This window comes from Triticum dicoccoides, chromosome 5B (genome assembly GCF_002162155.2).
Source record: "Triticum dicoccoides isolate Atlit2015 ecotype Zavitan chromosome 5B, WEW_v2.0, whole genome shotgun sequence".
NCBI classification, from domain to species: domain Eukaryota; kingdom Viridiplantae; phylum Streptophyta; class Magnoliopsida; order Poales; family Poaceae; genus Triticum; species Triticum dicoccoides.
In genome coordinates this window covers 5,842,539-5,858,475 of record NC_041389.1, presented here as the reverse complement: position 1 = coordinate 5,858,475, position 15,937 = coordinate 5,842,539, and the positions used below count along the sequence as shown (strand labels likewise).

The 15,937-nt window shown below is 42.2% G+C and overlaps 1 protein-coding gene and 2 long non-coding RNA genes across 4 annotated transcripts; 1 reads left to right on the top strand and 2 right to left on the bottom strand.

Moving 5' to 3' along the window:
• Positions 1 to 6,236: 6,236 nt before the first annotated feature.
• Positions 6,237 to 6,613, bottom strand: LOC119313085. Its single transcript, XR_005151499.1, has 3 exons — positions 6,512 to 6,613; positions 6,330 to 6,399; positions 6,237 to 6,251 (listed from the first exon to the last, which is right to left on the bottom strand). It is a non-coding gene; the product is annotated as an uncharacterized LOC119313085 (long non-coding RNA).
• A 2,544-nt stretch (positions 6,614 to 9,157) lies between these two features.
• On the bottom strand, positions 9,158 to 10,558 carry LOC119304983. Of its 2 annotated transcripts, none has more exons than XR_005148503.1 (4): positions 9,777 to 10,558; positions 9,551 to 9,655; positions 9,321 to 9,411; positions 9,158 to 9,170 (listed from the first exon to the last, which is right to left on the bottom strand). It is a non-coding gene; the product is annotated as an uncharacterized LOC119304983 (long non-coding RNA). The 2 variants fall into 2 exon arrangements; XR_005148504.1 differs by having other exon boundaries at positions 9,782 to 10,558.
• Positions 10,559 to 12,683: 2,125 nt separating this feature from the next.
• LOC119305889 (F-box/FBD/LRR-repeat protein At5g22660-like) lies at positions 12,684 to 14,980 on the top strand. Its single transcript, XM_037582288.1, has 5 exons — positions 12,684 to 12,722; positions 12,817 to 12,955; positions 13,192 to 14,033; positions 14,259 to 14,414; positions 14,501 to 14,980. The coding sequence occupies exons 1-5, from the start codon at positions 12,684 to 12,686 to the stop codon at positions 14,699 to 14,701; spliced, it is 1,377 nt and encodes a 458-aa protein (XP_037438185.1). The 3' UTR covers positions 14,702 to 14,980.
• The last annotated feature ends 957 nt before the right edge of the window (positions 14,981 to 15,937 follow it).

Sequence of the window (15,937 nt, the reverse complement as noted above, 5' to 3'; positions counted from 1 at the left end):
ACCTGCGGCGGCCTTTAGTCGCGGTTGGCCAGAAGAACCGCGACTAAAGGTCCTCCGCCCCGACGCCACCTGGCGCCCACGTGGACGGGCCTTTAGTCGCGGTTCTTAAGCAACCGCGACTAAAGGGGGGGGGGCTTTAGTCGCGCACGGTCTGTCGCGGTTGCGCAACCGCGACTAATGGCAGTTGCGAACCGCGACCAAAGGCCCTTTTTCCACCAGTGGTGGACTCGTATTTCAAAGTAAAAAAAACAATGGTTCTTTTGAGTTCTTCATCGTTGTAATTGCATCTTTGTATTCCTTCCGGTCTTCTCTAATTGAAACAGCGAAAGAAAACGCAGATCATTGTTTGAAGAATTGGGAGGAATCATGCAGATGACATGTGTGTTGTCAATCAGAATAGATGTACTAAGGTAAAAAGTGAAATTGTTCTTAGATGAGAAAGGGAGCAATACATTTCTTGGATCTTCACTGCCACATCTAGCTAATGCCTGATACAAAACACAATTAAGAATCACAATGAATACTTCATTATCCCTGAAGAGCTATTGCTAAGAACATCACATCATTAAACAACAGAAAATGCATGTTAGATGGAAGCGTTCCTACTCCTCGATGAGGAGCCGCGTTGGTTTATATTGATGAGAGACAGGAACAGCCCCTGTCGTGGCTTACAAGGCAATACCGATCGTTTCTACGATCTGGTCGTTACAACGAGAAAGAGAAAGCTACGAGAGGGAGAGGGAGAGATAGACTTTGTTGAGATTACAATACAATAGATAATTCTATCTCTATTTCTAACACCCTCCCTTAATCTCAACTATCCTATATTAAGATTCCTCTTGAACTCCTCAAATGGTTTGATAGACAATGCCTTAGTAAAGCCGTCTGCTACCTGATCTTTAGATGGAATAAACCTGATGTCCAATTTCTTCTCTGCAACCCTTTCTGTCACAAAATGAAAATCAATCTCAATGTGTTTAGTTCTACCATGGAACATTGGGTTAGCAGAGAGATAGGTGGCTCCCAAATTGTCACACCATAAGCATGAAGTGCGGTGTTGCTTAACACCCAACTCATTAAGTAATGATTCCACCCAAATGATCTCAGCAGTTGCATTAGCTAGTGACTTATATTCAGCCTCTGTACTTGACCTTGACATTGTAGCCTGTTTCCTGGCACTTCAAGAAATAAGATTAGATCCAAAGAATATTGCAAATCCTCCAGTTGATTTCCTGTCATCACTGCATCCTGCCCAGTCAGCATCAGAAAAGGCACTGACAAGAGTGGAGCTGGAACATTTAAACTGGAGTCCTAGGCTTATAGTAGAGTGCCCGTGCGTTGCCACGGGCTCTTGAAATAGTTTGCAAGAGTTACATATTGAATACCACACATACAAATAATATACTCCCTTCGTCACAGTTTAGAAGGTACGGTTAAATTTGCGTGCATTTTCATAATAGACAAGGTTTAGGGCGCATTGCATTTATTTCTAGTAGCTAATTAGTACTCCGGAGTACTATTCTATATGCATGCATAGTGTGAATGCTATTTTTTAGCCCATCTCGCAACCAATAGATAACCACCTAGGTCCAAGAGACTTTCCAAGCGCGCCTTCTAAACCGTGACGGAGGTAGTAACACAAACACAATTATTGAATAATTGAAATTCATTTTTGCAATGTAAATTGATAAAGAAAGATTAACGACATGTCCATGTAACGATGTTCGACCTTAACATCTATTACAAAACTATCGATATCATGAAAGTTGCCTTTAGTTTCATTCCCATGATGTTTTAGCAAGTATAATAAAAAAATGCTTCCTCAACTCATACTCATCCTGCACAAACAATATATGTAGTTAATATGAAAATTTCACGCCGAAGGTCTTAAAACATCTAACGGACAATACTCACCGCGCAAACCGGCTTGACCAATTCTTTACCATTTCACCAGAGCATAAAATGAAAAACAAAATAGCTAGACATATTCCTGCAATAATTTCAATTAATAATATATAAAATGTAGTGATAACAAAAATAAATTGGAATTGGAATTGGAATTGACCAAGTTGTAGGTTACCTAGATTAAAGGAATATACGACGTCCAGCTGTGTGCGCTCTTTACCCGAGTGATAGAACCTATTGCCACATTGTTAGTTGAGTCCATGTAATAAGAAAGGCGAGAAAAGAGAATTTCTACTAACCTGTTTTCTAAAGAATAAGATGGCATAAATACTTATAATAACATGGCATAAAAGTTAGCATAATAGATTCAATTTGCCCGTGCGTTGCAACGGGTGTGGTACATATTGTATAGGCTCAACATCAATCATATGAACATCATCATGCACATCAAGCAGCATTATTGATTTCTTATTTACCGTTAAATCACTCGTGTTCTTCTTCTTTCCTGATCCAACTTCGCCACTGACATCAATGGCACACCTAGCTCACAAACCCAACCTTCCACATCCACACGCAAATTTTTAGGGTTTTCTTCTCCATCCTTTTAGATTCACCATCAATCAATAACAACAACATAGGAAGAATTACCGTATACACCAAACTCCTCTACACTCAGTGCAGTACCAGTCTGACCACGACCTCTCCTGCCTGACCTCCATGCCTCCATGTTGCGCGCCCTTTCGGCCACCACAGGCCGAGGCTGCCACGGCTGTCACATGTGTCGTTTGATTTGGATCCAAGAATCAAGATGACAACCATTATCATACAGATAGATTATATATGACATACTAAATGCAGAAGTGGTAACATCACAACTATCAAAAAGTCACCATATTGATAAAGTACATTGTATAGCACATACCAAATGAGAAAGCTACGCCTACGAACTGAACTGAAACAACAAGTTAATCTGTCATATTGTGCATTAAGGAACTCCACACAGATTAAATTCGAATCCGAAAATAACTAACAGCAGTTGTATCATTAAGAAGAAAATTCTAATTAAGTGAAAGGACGCATGAGCCATCGCCGGTATGCACAAATGTGTCTCCAACAGACTCTTTGAGGTTGCTAAGCATGCACATCTAGTTGGATACGCCAAGTCTAAAGCAGGGTGTTAGTATGTTGATTAGTGACGCCTCGCATTGACGAGTGCCCAACACACCTGCTCGCCCATCATATTTCCCCTATGAGCCAATTCTGTTTCTTTTTTGCCCTGTGCAACCGACTTTTCCAGCCTCCAATTCTCTAATTCAATTAATTTAATGTCAGATTATGGCTGCATAATCCTTAGTTTTTAAAGTCAATCTCGACTTGCCTTGTAGAAATTAGAACAACGTTTGTATGGCTCAACCACCAGCTAATAAGAATTCAGGCTTTTGTCTATCTTCAAGTAATCTGAATGTAATACTTTCTGAAATCAACTGACTGCAACAAAGATGAAGCCTAATTAAAATGGAACCTAATCAATATTTGTCCTTCCTCGCCAAAATATATTTGCTCTTCAATTCGATCCAGTCGTGCATCGTTGTAGATGATTCCATGAAAGATGGGCTCCTTACTCCGCTTTCGATCAACAAAATTTGAAGCACAAGAAATCCTATGGACAACATCACCATAATTATCTGCAATATCATAATGTTGTAAACTGAACAATGGTGAAACTGGCTATAATCACTCGGACCACAATGTATATGTCAAGGGCATGTTAATTTTACATAAATGATGGTTGAGATTCATGACAGGAAAAGAAGTCTGGTTGAACAGTTCTGAGATCTTTGTGTTATACTACCTCTGTTCCTAAATATTTGTCTTTCTAGAGATTTCAACAAGTGACTACATACGGAGAAAAATGAGTGAATCTACACTCTAAAATATGTCTATATACATCCGTATGTGGTAGTCCATTTGAAATCTCTAAAAATACAAATATTTAGAAACGGAGGGCGTGGTGTGCGCTCATAGCTGTATAATCTAATTAAAATAGACATACCATTTTTGGTATCACATAATGTACAAAGAAAAAAGATCTAGATAGCCAACATTCTTGGTTAAGCATAGATTAACTCTAACCGATTTCCATGAAAATCTGGAAGGAAATGGGTGTTTTGACTCAAGGCAGAAAGAAAAAGGCATACTTTGTTCATGTGACATCAAAAGCAATGTCTTCTTCATCAACTCATAAATGGACACACCTGGATAATTTGAAATGAATAGTATACACCTTTACACGGTACACCCTCAAAGGTAATCTACATCATGTCAGAAAAAAGGCAATCTACATTGGGAGAAACATGCAACTTACTTTCAAAAGAAGCTTGATTAGCAAGAAAAGGGAGCCGCAATATGGTTTTGAGCAATGTAATCAAGTAAAGCGCCAGTTGCACTTTGGCCACATTCCTTGAGCCAAAACTCAGGTATCATCGCTGGATGTGCAATGAAAAGATAAGCATTAAAATTTCAAGAAATAAAAGCATTAACTTAACATAGCCAACATATGATCACGGAGAGCAAACCACATACAAAAATTAATAGAGACGTTGGCAAGGAAGTAAAATATATGAAGGAAACTACACCAGACAAAAATAGTTTCCCAACACCAGGGATAAATAGCTTATTCTTTGAAAAAGCCATGTGGCATGTAAATGTTCCGCAAACCAAGACCATGCAATGGAATATTGCTTCTTCCTCAAATACCGCAGAAAAAAATGCTCCACATAATCTTGTGCATTGTGTACCTATCTTAGGCTTGTACATATTATTTTTCTCTATCAATGCATCAATACACAAGTTTTTACGTCTTTCTTTGGGACAAATGTTTCACATAAATAAATGTGAAGCTTTAGAAGGAGTCATAGTTTCTTTAGAAAAACATAGGGGAACCGGCACCTACTTTCAACTTTAAACTCTGCATTTGGCACACTTTCCATGACTCCAAGACACCCGGCATAAGCATCATAAGTGAAGTCCCAACAAGAGTCCCGGGAAGCAAGCCTAACTCCTGAACATTGGAGGTAAACGCCATTACAAAATGAAATACTGGAAATTAACAGCACACACATTTATTCTCTTACTTCTAACATAAAAAACTACAAAGAAAGCACTTAGGTAATCGATTGTATCTTTGTTCACTCATGAAAACACTTTGCATTAATAGCTTAAATAGTGTCACATTAAATGAACTGCAAAACTGATCTGCTTGCCTTTGCAGAAGTAGGTGTCAAACCAGAACATAGAGGATGACGAGGAAACACAATCAAGTGTCCTATTTGAGTTGCATAGAATGGCGTATTAGAAAATTAAGAACTACAAATGATACATCACCTTTAGTGAAAAAAAGGAGAAATGGATAAGCATTCAACCTGTTTTTGCGTAGCTCTCTTCATAAAGGTCTCCCAAACTTTCTGCCCAAAAGACTTCACCCCTTCCACATGGTTCCATACCACACGATTTTAACTCCCTCCGGTGCTCATGTGTGATAAGCTGCGGGTTTCATCACCAGTTTCCCTAGAAAAAAAAGAATGAAAGCAAACTTGTTAGAAATTCAGCTCATAGCTTATTACAAGCTTAGAGAGGTTGTGAGTTGAAACTCACCTATATAACATAAACCAAGATTTTTGTAGATTTTCCTTTACCCATAAATGTTTTAAAAGGTAAATCAATACGATACAATCAACGCCGGTAACTGTAAAATACACAGCAAATGTTGTCTACCGATCTTACGAAATAATTCAAAACTATTTATCTGTATTCTAGGGAGACACTCCCACCATAAAATTGCAATACCGGTGAACTGTGAGAATTAATTCACTCGACTTGGTCAAGAGCCCTATGGTCCATCCACACGATGATGCCCCTTCTTGAATCGCCATTCCAAGAAACCAAGACAGGGGAACCATCAGCACCCACAACAACTGCAAGCACCATCCTCTGTTATTAAGTTGGTAAAGCTCTACTCGCATAACACAAAATTCTACATTCAAATTACTGAATACACACGGCTAATGTGGAGAATCAACAAAACCCTAATCTGCTACTATCAAGTGCTGCCGAAGTGTAGAAACATAGTTACAATGAGATTGTTGATGGGCTGGTGGATGCTTACGGTGGAGAACTTGGTCATGACCTTGTGGGAGGGGCAGTGGAAGCCGATGTAGGCGAAGCTAGGGCCGCTGGTGCGCACGAACTCGATGCCGGCGATGCGACCGATGGAGCCGAACACGACCTCCACGTCGTCCGCCGACACGCCCTCCGCCAGCCCGCCCTCGTCCAACAACATGACCTATCTGCAAAAAAATTTGAAATGCAACAGTCATATAATAGTACATATGAGGCTATGATGAAGTGTAGACAAGGAAACTGACTATGATTTACTGCCATAATCTACTAACAGTGGGCTCCAGATCGACAAACAAGGCCCTTGAAACATGTTTCCTGAACATGTTAAATGCATCAAACAAAAAGCAAAGACACGTGTTAGTATGAATTCTTGAGAAAATTGTTAGTAGGATTTAAGCAAGGTGCGCTATCAATTCGTAAACAGTACCCAGATGCCTCATGCCCGCTAAAATTAAACCGGACCAACAGATCATCTAACAAAAATCCGTGAACATTACACCTTTCATGATTTGCCAATGCAATTCTGAAAAAAACAAATCAACAACAAATGATATAAAATAGTAACAGGCTGCTGCCTTTGGGCTGTAGTTAATTTAGCTGTTAGAAAGTAAACTTGTTAGAAATTCAGCTCATAGCTTATTACAGGCTTAGAGAGGTTGTGAGTTGAAACTCACCTATATAACTAAACCAAGATTTTTGTAGATTTTCATTTACCCATAAATGTTTTAAAAGGTAAATCAATACGATACAATCAACGCCGGTAACTATAAAATACACAGCAAATGTTGTCTACTGATCTTACGAAATAATTCAAAACTATTTATCTGTATTCTGGGGAGACACTCCCACCATAAAATTGCAATACCGGTGAACTGTGAGAATTAATTCACTCGACTTGGTCAAGAGCCCTATGGTCCATCCACACGATGGTGTCCCTTCTTGAATCACCATTCGAAGAAACCAAGACAGTGAACCATCAGCACCCACAACAACTGCAAGCACCATCCTCTGTTATTATAGTAGAATGCCCATGCGTTGCCATGGGCTTTTGAAATATTTTGCTGGAGCTATGTAAATATAAAGCATGTTAAATTTCACGTGTAGAGAATAGATATCATGGGCCCAATCGAGTAACAATTTAAATCCACTTCACTTGCAATGTTAATTGATAGCAAAAAGGAAATTTGACCTTCTAAAAAATTGTTACAAATTAAGATCTACTATTTTATGCACTTAAGAAATCTCGCACAATATCAGAAATTTTGTTTTTATCTTCACTGGCATGAAATTCGAGCAAGTATAATAAAAACATCTTCCTGAAGGACCTGAACTCGTACCCATTATGCACAAGCAATATATGCAGTTAGCAAAAATACTTCACATCAAAGGGATTAAAATGTCTAACAGAGAATACCCATCATACAAACCGGATGAAGTAATTCTTTACCATTCCACCAGAGCATATAGAAATAATAGCCAGACAAATCTCGGTAATTTCCTAAATTAATATTATTTTGAATTTAGTGATAATAGAAGTAAAATATATTCGTATGGTCACAATGCATGGAAATTTGAAGGGAGTGCCTTTGCAATTAACTAAAAAGAAATGTGTGTTTTAGTCGAGCTCGATTGTCGCTGGTCTTCCTCCAAATGTTTATCTTTTTCTTCACCCGTCGATCCAACGACCTTCACTACGCCACAATAGAGAGCATCTACATCCGAGCACCAAAAACCGCCCCTATACGCCCGGTCGAAAGGCCCAGTCACTAACCGGTCAGAAAAACCGACGCAGACTGATGACTCATAACAACCATATAGGCATGGGTTGTCACGCACCCATCATATCTAACCAAAATCTGGGGCAGATATAGAAAGGCCGCGTCCGCCACATTAGCCTGGCCCATGCTAGCCCGCGTCGACCCCACTTTGTCCCCACTAAAATCCCCACCCGAAGCAAACCCTAAGTCCACTTCACTTTCAATCCGCACTCCATCGATTCACCTCCACTCCACGTCCATTCCCCTCCCCCTCTCTGTCCCAATGTCGACATCGACGATGCCAGAGGTGACAGATCCGGCAAAGAGGATGACTGGGATGCCTTCGTTCTCGAGGTGGAGGGGGACAAGGAGGAGTTGCCCTCCACCAGCGGCAGATCAACAAAATAGGCCAGGTCATAACCAAAAACTCATCTCGAGTTTGAGCTCTTTATTGAGAATCAGACAAAGAAACATAGAAATTTAAGAGAAGAGAAAAAATTTACTGGGTGGATAGACTGCCGATCCAGCCGGAGAGGAAGCTATCAGGCACCATGGTCCCAGTTGCGGAAGGCCTCGGTGGCAAATAAGAACCCCAGCCGGCAGGGCGGTGCTGAGCAATGGCAAGACGGAGACGTCGACGTGCTCCACGCGCAGCCCCGGGACAGACTACCCGAACACCTCCGCCGCTGGTCAACGACAGGTCAGCTGCGTTGGTGCGTGCATGAGCGAAGAGAAGAAGGTTCGGATCAGAGAACGTACTGGCGTAGAGGATGCCTTGCGGAGAGAGCCCCTCCTCGAGATGCTCAAGCCATACCATACTGCATCCCGCGCAGCCGCCGTTGACCACCGAACCACATCGTCCCACTTCGACCCGCTTCGGTAATTATACTCCAGTTCAAAGCAATAGTTGGTTGATTTCCAGTTAAATTATACTCCCTGCTTGGCAAACTGGAACTATGATTATCCTAAATCCTACTTCTAGAGTTGCTGCAGATCAACAGCTGCTCTGAGTACAAGAACTCTCCCCCTATCTGCAAGATCAGCAGTACAAACAGTACATTTTTTGAGTATATTTTCAAAGTACTTCAAGCAGGATAATTGAAGTTACTGAAATTTTACTAAAACTGTGCCTACGACTACATCTCGTACTCATAATCTGTACCCATACTCATACAAATAAACTGAACCCTACTCCTAATCTGTACCCAAGCAGTACTCCAAATTTAAAGGGAGGAGACAGGGGAAGCTCACCATGCAATGGAGATGCTAGCGAAGAGGAGCATCGTCGAGCAGGGTGTCCTCGAGCAGATGTTCGCCGTCGAGCATCACCTGTTTGAACCAGGTGACTGCTTATTCGAACCAGCAGACTTAACCTTTTTATTTTGCTACAATTTTATTAACATTTATCCAGATGCTATCAAGTTACAATCTTTAATTTCCAGTCTACCATGATAGAGTGATATTACCACTCACACTCACTTTCTGTAGTCAGTGTATAACTTGACATACACCTTATATTGGAAATAGACCATATATTGATAGTGAATATGTTGTCCTGCAGTACAGAGCCCTACATAAATGGTAATCAAACATTACAAAGAGGTCAGAGTTTGCTGATTGCTCCCAGGTCAAAAAAAATGTTTTAAATGTTATAGCAGCACATTAGGCTAATCATCATATATGATTCAATTGCCTCTAATTATGGGAACCTCTATTTCGAATCATCTTGCTCCGTACTATGATTGCTTGCTCTTCAAAGGGAACTCGTCTTTGAATTCCTTAAAACATGTCTCGGGCATTTATTTTTCTAGCACCTGACATAATGATGCAAAGTTTGAGATAGAAAATGCTAAGAAACCACATGAATTTTATTTTAGTTAAGATCGCTTCCGATAATAGAAATGAACTACAGATCAAAAGGAGAAGTAAGCTTACTTAACTGGAAGTAGCATGAAGATGAGATGATGAAACTATTATTATGTGTCACATTCTTCTGACGGATTCCTACATACCACACCTGACCACAACCAAGACGATTAGGACATGCATCTCAAATACAAGTTACAGGAATCTTGCAACCGTAGGGGTTCTCCGGCTGCTCAGAATACAACAGTGATGGTGCAGACTGGTAGTGGGAAGGCGCGGCCAAAACAATCAACCTCAATGGCGGCCTGTCATCCTTGATGGTGGCAGTTCCAACTCGGTGCTCGATGGTCGTCGGCAGCGGCAGTACCCAGAGTTCTCAATGGAGGCAGTTCCTGCTCATACCCGGCGGCAGTGCCAGTAGCCCTCAAGAATCAGTATCGGCAGTAGAAAATGACGCATGTGTGGCATCAATGCCTACAGCGTTGTTTACATCATGTCACTCATCTCGTGCAGTGCACCACGACCCGCCGATGTGTCGTCCCGTGCCTCCTTCCTGCCTCGGCACTACGCTGCCGCCACGCCGACTCCCATGTGTTGCCTGGATCTGACCGACATGGGCCCCAAGTGGCAACCTCGCCTCATCCGCGCTCGGATCCGGCCGCTGACTTCCCTAATGTGCGCCCCTCCCCCCCTACAGAAACGCATGCCGCCACTTCACCTCGAGCACTCACGGCCAACTCCAAGCCCTTCGTCGCAAGCTTCGTGTTGGATCCGAGAGAGCTGCTGCAGCGGCGGCGGCCTCGCGCGGAGGAACGCAACGCAAAGGTCCGGCGCGGAGGACTGCATGGCGGCCGGCGGGCGCTGGTGGCGATCAGATGCGAAGCGGTGGGGGCGTGGGCGATCGATAGGAAGGGGATCGTGGAGTCGAGCTGGAGGTGGGCGCAACGGCCGCGGCTGGAGCTGGGCGCGGCGGCCGCGGCTGGAGGTGGCGGGGGCGGCAGCGACGAAGACTACCAAAAAAAATCAGGGGAGGTGGGACGAAAATTGACCGGCGAAGACTACCAACTGCTCCATTAGGAGTAGAGATAAGGCTAGTTTGTTCACCAATTCAAAAATGTTGTTTTAAAAAAAGTTCAGAAATTTTAAAAAATGTTCACTTAAAAAAAGATTATGTTCACTGATACAAAATATATTAATGTTTCCAGTTTCATCCAGAATATCATAGTATATATGTTATAATCTTCAGGTTTTGTTTAAAAATTCAAAAAATGTTCGAGAATTTTAAAATTTCATATTTTTTTAAAAGTTTTAGCAATTTTAGAAATTACTTGCATTTGACAAAAAAATTCCTAATTTCGAACAAGTGTACAAAATTTGAAAAATTATTCACAATTTTTCATGTAATGTTCAGTTACGCCGCTGCCATTAGTTCTTTAGATCTCGCGCTACTCATCAGTCACGAGAACTCGTCAGTTGCAGTGGCTAGCAAGATGTGTGCTCCAACAGGAGGTATGCAGTTTGAATCGTAGTACCCGCGGCACATTCTTTGTTGCGCGCGACCGCTAGTTGTCAGTTTGACATCAATGGGCCCGGTCAGTCGGAGAAGCTCGAGCCATTCTAGGCTGGGTGCCGTGGGTGACAAACAAACAACGAGAAAATGAGATAAAACAAGCAAACGATGCAAAAGTGGGGCTTTGTTTATCTACTCATGTGACCACGTGACACATGTGATAAGTAATCCAAACTATTCCAAAGTTGTTTATCTGCTGATGTAGGATGATGTCATACTTAAATTTTGCATTTTCAAATTTTGTTCGGAGTTTCAAAAAATTGTTGATGTTTACAAAACATGTACATGTTAAAAAATGTTCATATTTTCAAAAATGATTCAAAGATTCAAAAAAACTTTGTGTTTTCAAAAAATGTTCTTAAAAAATATTGGATTTTTTTTAAAAGGATCGCATTTCAGAAAATACTCACTTTTAAAAATAGTCGTGTTTTGAAGTTCCAAAGAAGTCTCTTTGTGCCTGCTAATGACTTCATTAGGAAGCTACATAGTAGCTACTCCCTCCTGTTCGGATTTATTAGGCCTCTTAGCATCACAAGCATGTCCCTTTTTATAAGGTCTCGTTTTGGAAATGTGCATGCATGCAAATATTTCATTGGATACATTGAAAGTCATTGTTGTTGGTGCCATGGCTGGGAAGTTAATACACTTCATGCGTGCTTTTTCATTGGTTGCATGCATGTGAGAGAGTGCATTGGGAGTAGAATGAAAAATCAATGTGAGCAAATTACTATGTATCTTAGTCTAAGAGAAGTTGTTTTTAGGCCTAACAAACCCGGACGGAGGGAGTAAGTCTAATCGTGTCGATCCCTGCCGCGCTCACATATTGTGATTTTTTTAATGTTTGAACTAACATAACGGGCCAAAAAATAATCTCGCTCAACAGTAAAAAAACAGACAGAAAGACAAACATAGGGCCATAAACAAATACTCACTCCGTCCCAAAATTCTTGTCTTAAATTTGTCCGATACAAATACAAATGTATCTTACACTAAAACATGACTAAAAATATCCATGTCTAGATACGATACGTGACTAAATACATCCATATCTAGACAAATCTAAGACAATTTTTTTAGACAAAAATAATACTACTTAAATATTTCACATGTGAATGAGCCCTAGACACATCTTTTTTCACTGTCCAATGTAATCAAGCTCGGGCCATAGACAGGAAAAGTAATGGTGTCCCACATGGCATGAATTTTTTTAACACAATATAATTGAAGTCGCTCACATACATAAGCATACACTTCCTATGAACCCACGCATACCCTACCGTATGAGCACCTCCGAGAGACTAAGCCGGCATAACATCTTGAGATTTTACGAAATCACCGTAGGTGCCTCGCAGTCGACGGGAACATCTCTTCCCACAGAAAGAACATCCAGAAAAATGCGAGCACCAATGTTAAGTCTAGAACTTAAACTCTGGTGGGTTGTGGATGTGACTGTCCTCCTAACCATTCAATGCATGGCATGCATTTTCATCACATTCGGCTCGTTTTCCTTCAATGGGCCTGGCCATTTGTTAGTTATAGCTGCTGCTCAAAGAAGTGGACTTTGCTTTACAAGGCCTGGTGAGTGTGAGGGCGAGAGAGACAGGCGCCGCCGCCTTCTCGCCGACGCGTCGATCGGACGCCGCCGCCGCCGTGCCAGCAACCACTGCTTGCAGGTCAGGTCAGTGCGTGTTCCTTTAGTTTCTTCTCGGTCGTTCGTAGTAATGGAAATCGGAGGGTAAAACCCTAGCTAGCTAGTTACAAGGGCAGCAGATCTAACTAACTAACAAGGGACAAACTGATTCCATTGGGTCTGCCTATCAAGAGGCTTCGTAATTCGGCCACTAGATTGTTACTAGTATTGTCTATATCTGTTGTTTCGAGTTATTTATGCACTGCCTTCCTCGATTCATGCAGGCAGCCTGTTCGACGGAATGTCCGAACTAGCTTCGACCCCCTGCAGTTCCAAGAGCACACGACGCACCACCAATGGTGTTGATAGGGTCAGCAGCCTTCCCGACGAGCTGCTCCACCACATGATGTCCTTCCTGCCCATGCCGGAGGTCGTGCGCACAAGTCTGCTCTCGACGAGGTGGCGCAATCTCTGGGCCTCTACGCCATACATCCGCATCGACCACCATGACTTTAAGGATTACGGCAAGCTGAAGAAGTTCGGGGACCACCTGCTACTCTTGCGGGACGGTGCTACTTCCTTGGATGAAGCCCGGATCCTTGCCAACAATGTTGATACTTTCACGTGTTGTGAGTGGGTTCGTCATGCCATCATGCAAAAAGCTCGTCACCTTCATGTTTCTGGATATGCCCTTTTGGATAGCACAGCCATGTTTCCTGCTCAGCACCTCAAAACAATCAGGCTCCGATCTCTCGTCTTGAGAGGGGGGTTCGTTAGGCTGCTGAACTGCGAGTGCCCAGTTCTTGAACATTTAGAGATAGAGCAGAGCGATTTGTGGGACCTGAAGGAGATCTCATCGTGGTCACTCAAGGTTCTTCATCTCATTCGCTGCCTTATCATCAAGGGTCTCGTAATTTGTGCTAGCAACCTTACTCATCTCTCTATCGATGAACAATCATGTCATTCGGGCGCTGTAGTAACTAGGGATCTGTCTTCTCTAGTAACAGCTTCGATTAGACTGAGGTATGACTACTATCATACTTCAGGCGGCTCAATACTGGATTATCGTCTACTTGATGGACTCTCAAATGCCACAACCTTGGAGTTGCATGCGCCCTTACCTGAGGTACGAACTACATCCTTTGATTTTCATATACATGAAGTTTAGATGAATGTATTTGCTTCCTTAGTTAGATTTGTTATGTAGTTGCTTCTCGGATTTAAATCCAGAGGATCTTCACTTTTTCAAACTATTCAACCCACTGTCAAGCTAGCATAGAAATATCGAATAATCAAGCTATTCAACTCACTCTCTTTGATCATTTTGATGTCGTCTCCGATGAATACGAAGCTCACATTTGAGAGAGATTTGCTGACATGCCTGGTGTTTAGCAACCTGACAAGTCTGGTGCTGGGTGATTGGTGCATGGCTGCTGACTTGTACCCGCTGCGTCGCATTCTACATCGCTCCCCCAAGCTGAAGGAGCTAAGTATAAAGCTTGAAATGGTACCCACTCAGAACCTGCTAGAACACTAGAACCTCTTAGGACCTTACTGATTTATACTACCTTAATGTTGATTGACACTTTGCAGGAGGAATGTAGGAGCTGTAAGAAATCCGAATCTGCTTTGCCGCTAGCAAGGGGAGCACTGCCGTCGGGCTCAGGAAGCAGCCACCCTTTCATCGAGACGATCATTATCCACTGCCAGAAGAAAGATTCCAGGGGCGATGCTTTGCTGCAGGCGTTGAAACTGATTGCCGGCAATGCGAAAATCAGCATCGAACGTCGCTGATCTCTATTAATCAAGGCCTTGTTTTGTTTTGGGGACCTGCCATCTTTGGTCCCTGCTATGTTAATGTGTTGAGACAAAGTATTTTGGAGACACCGATGTTATCCGGAAAAGACCCGCACTCATTGTCAGTAAGCAGTGGGCAAATGAGTTCCGAGATCATGTTTTAGATAGTGGGTGTGCACGCACAGGTCCGCTTTATGTGTGTGATGGTTGATCTCAGCTAGTTTCTCAACTTAGGCTAGCTAAGAGTAGGGACATGATGAATTATGGTTGCTGGGTATTCTAGGTCTTCCAACATGTTATATACTCTCTCCGTTCCTTTATATAAGGTGTATTTGTTTTTTGATAAAGTTCCATAATATAAGGCATATTTCATCTAATTCCTCATAATTCACTTGTTAGCCCTCCAGAAAAATGGAAAGTATCCCTTCCCTGATTGTCTAGATCTCTCTTTGTAGCAAAAGAAAGAAAGTATCTCTCTGTCGATTGCATGCATGTCTTACTTTACTGGACTAATTGATTTACTTACCACTAATCAACAAATTTGCAAAGGATAATTTAGTCCTAACATGTCTATAATTACGTGCCTTGGTCACCGTGCTGAAAATAATACACCTTACATAACGGAATGGAGGGAGTATGTGGTTATTTTTTAGCCAAATATTGGATTGCTTTTGTCATCTGGATGCCGAGGTAACAGGAGCCAATGAAAGTGCCATTGGCGAAATGTCTGCCCGATTTTCTACAAATTAAGTGGGCAATTATCTTCTACCTTTTTTAATTAGTCGAATCCAAAGGGGTTGACTTCAAAGAATAATTGCAGTGGCATCACAGCGTTTCTTGTGCTTGCTTTGTATTTGTGATACTAGATGACCCGTTGCGCCAATGGCGCAAAAAGCGAGAGCGAGCCAAGTATTCAAACCATGTATATGTGAATGATTTAGTAAATGAGGTGGTGAGGGTATATTTCGCGCCATCCCGTCTTGGCCGATTTTCCCCTCCCCCATCTCCGACCAGATCCCCCATGCACCATGCCCTACACCGTGTCTTCTTTTTCCACTCAACTCAGTCTGGCTCACTGGAAACGGCCGATTCGAGCGTTTCCAGCGAGCCAGGCTCTGGGGCGCTTTAAGTGCCCTAGCGATGAGAGCCAGGCCTGCTTGCAGGCAACCAAACATCCCATTTTCATCCTGCCCAACCTACCAAATGCATCCTAGGAGTACTCTCTATAGGGCT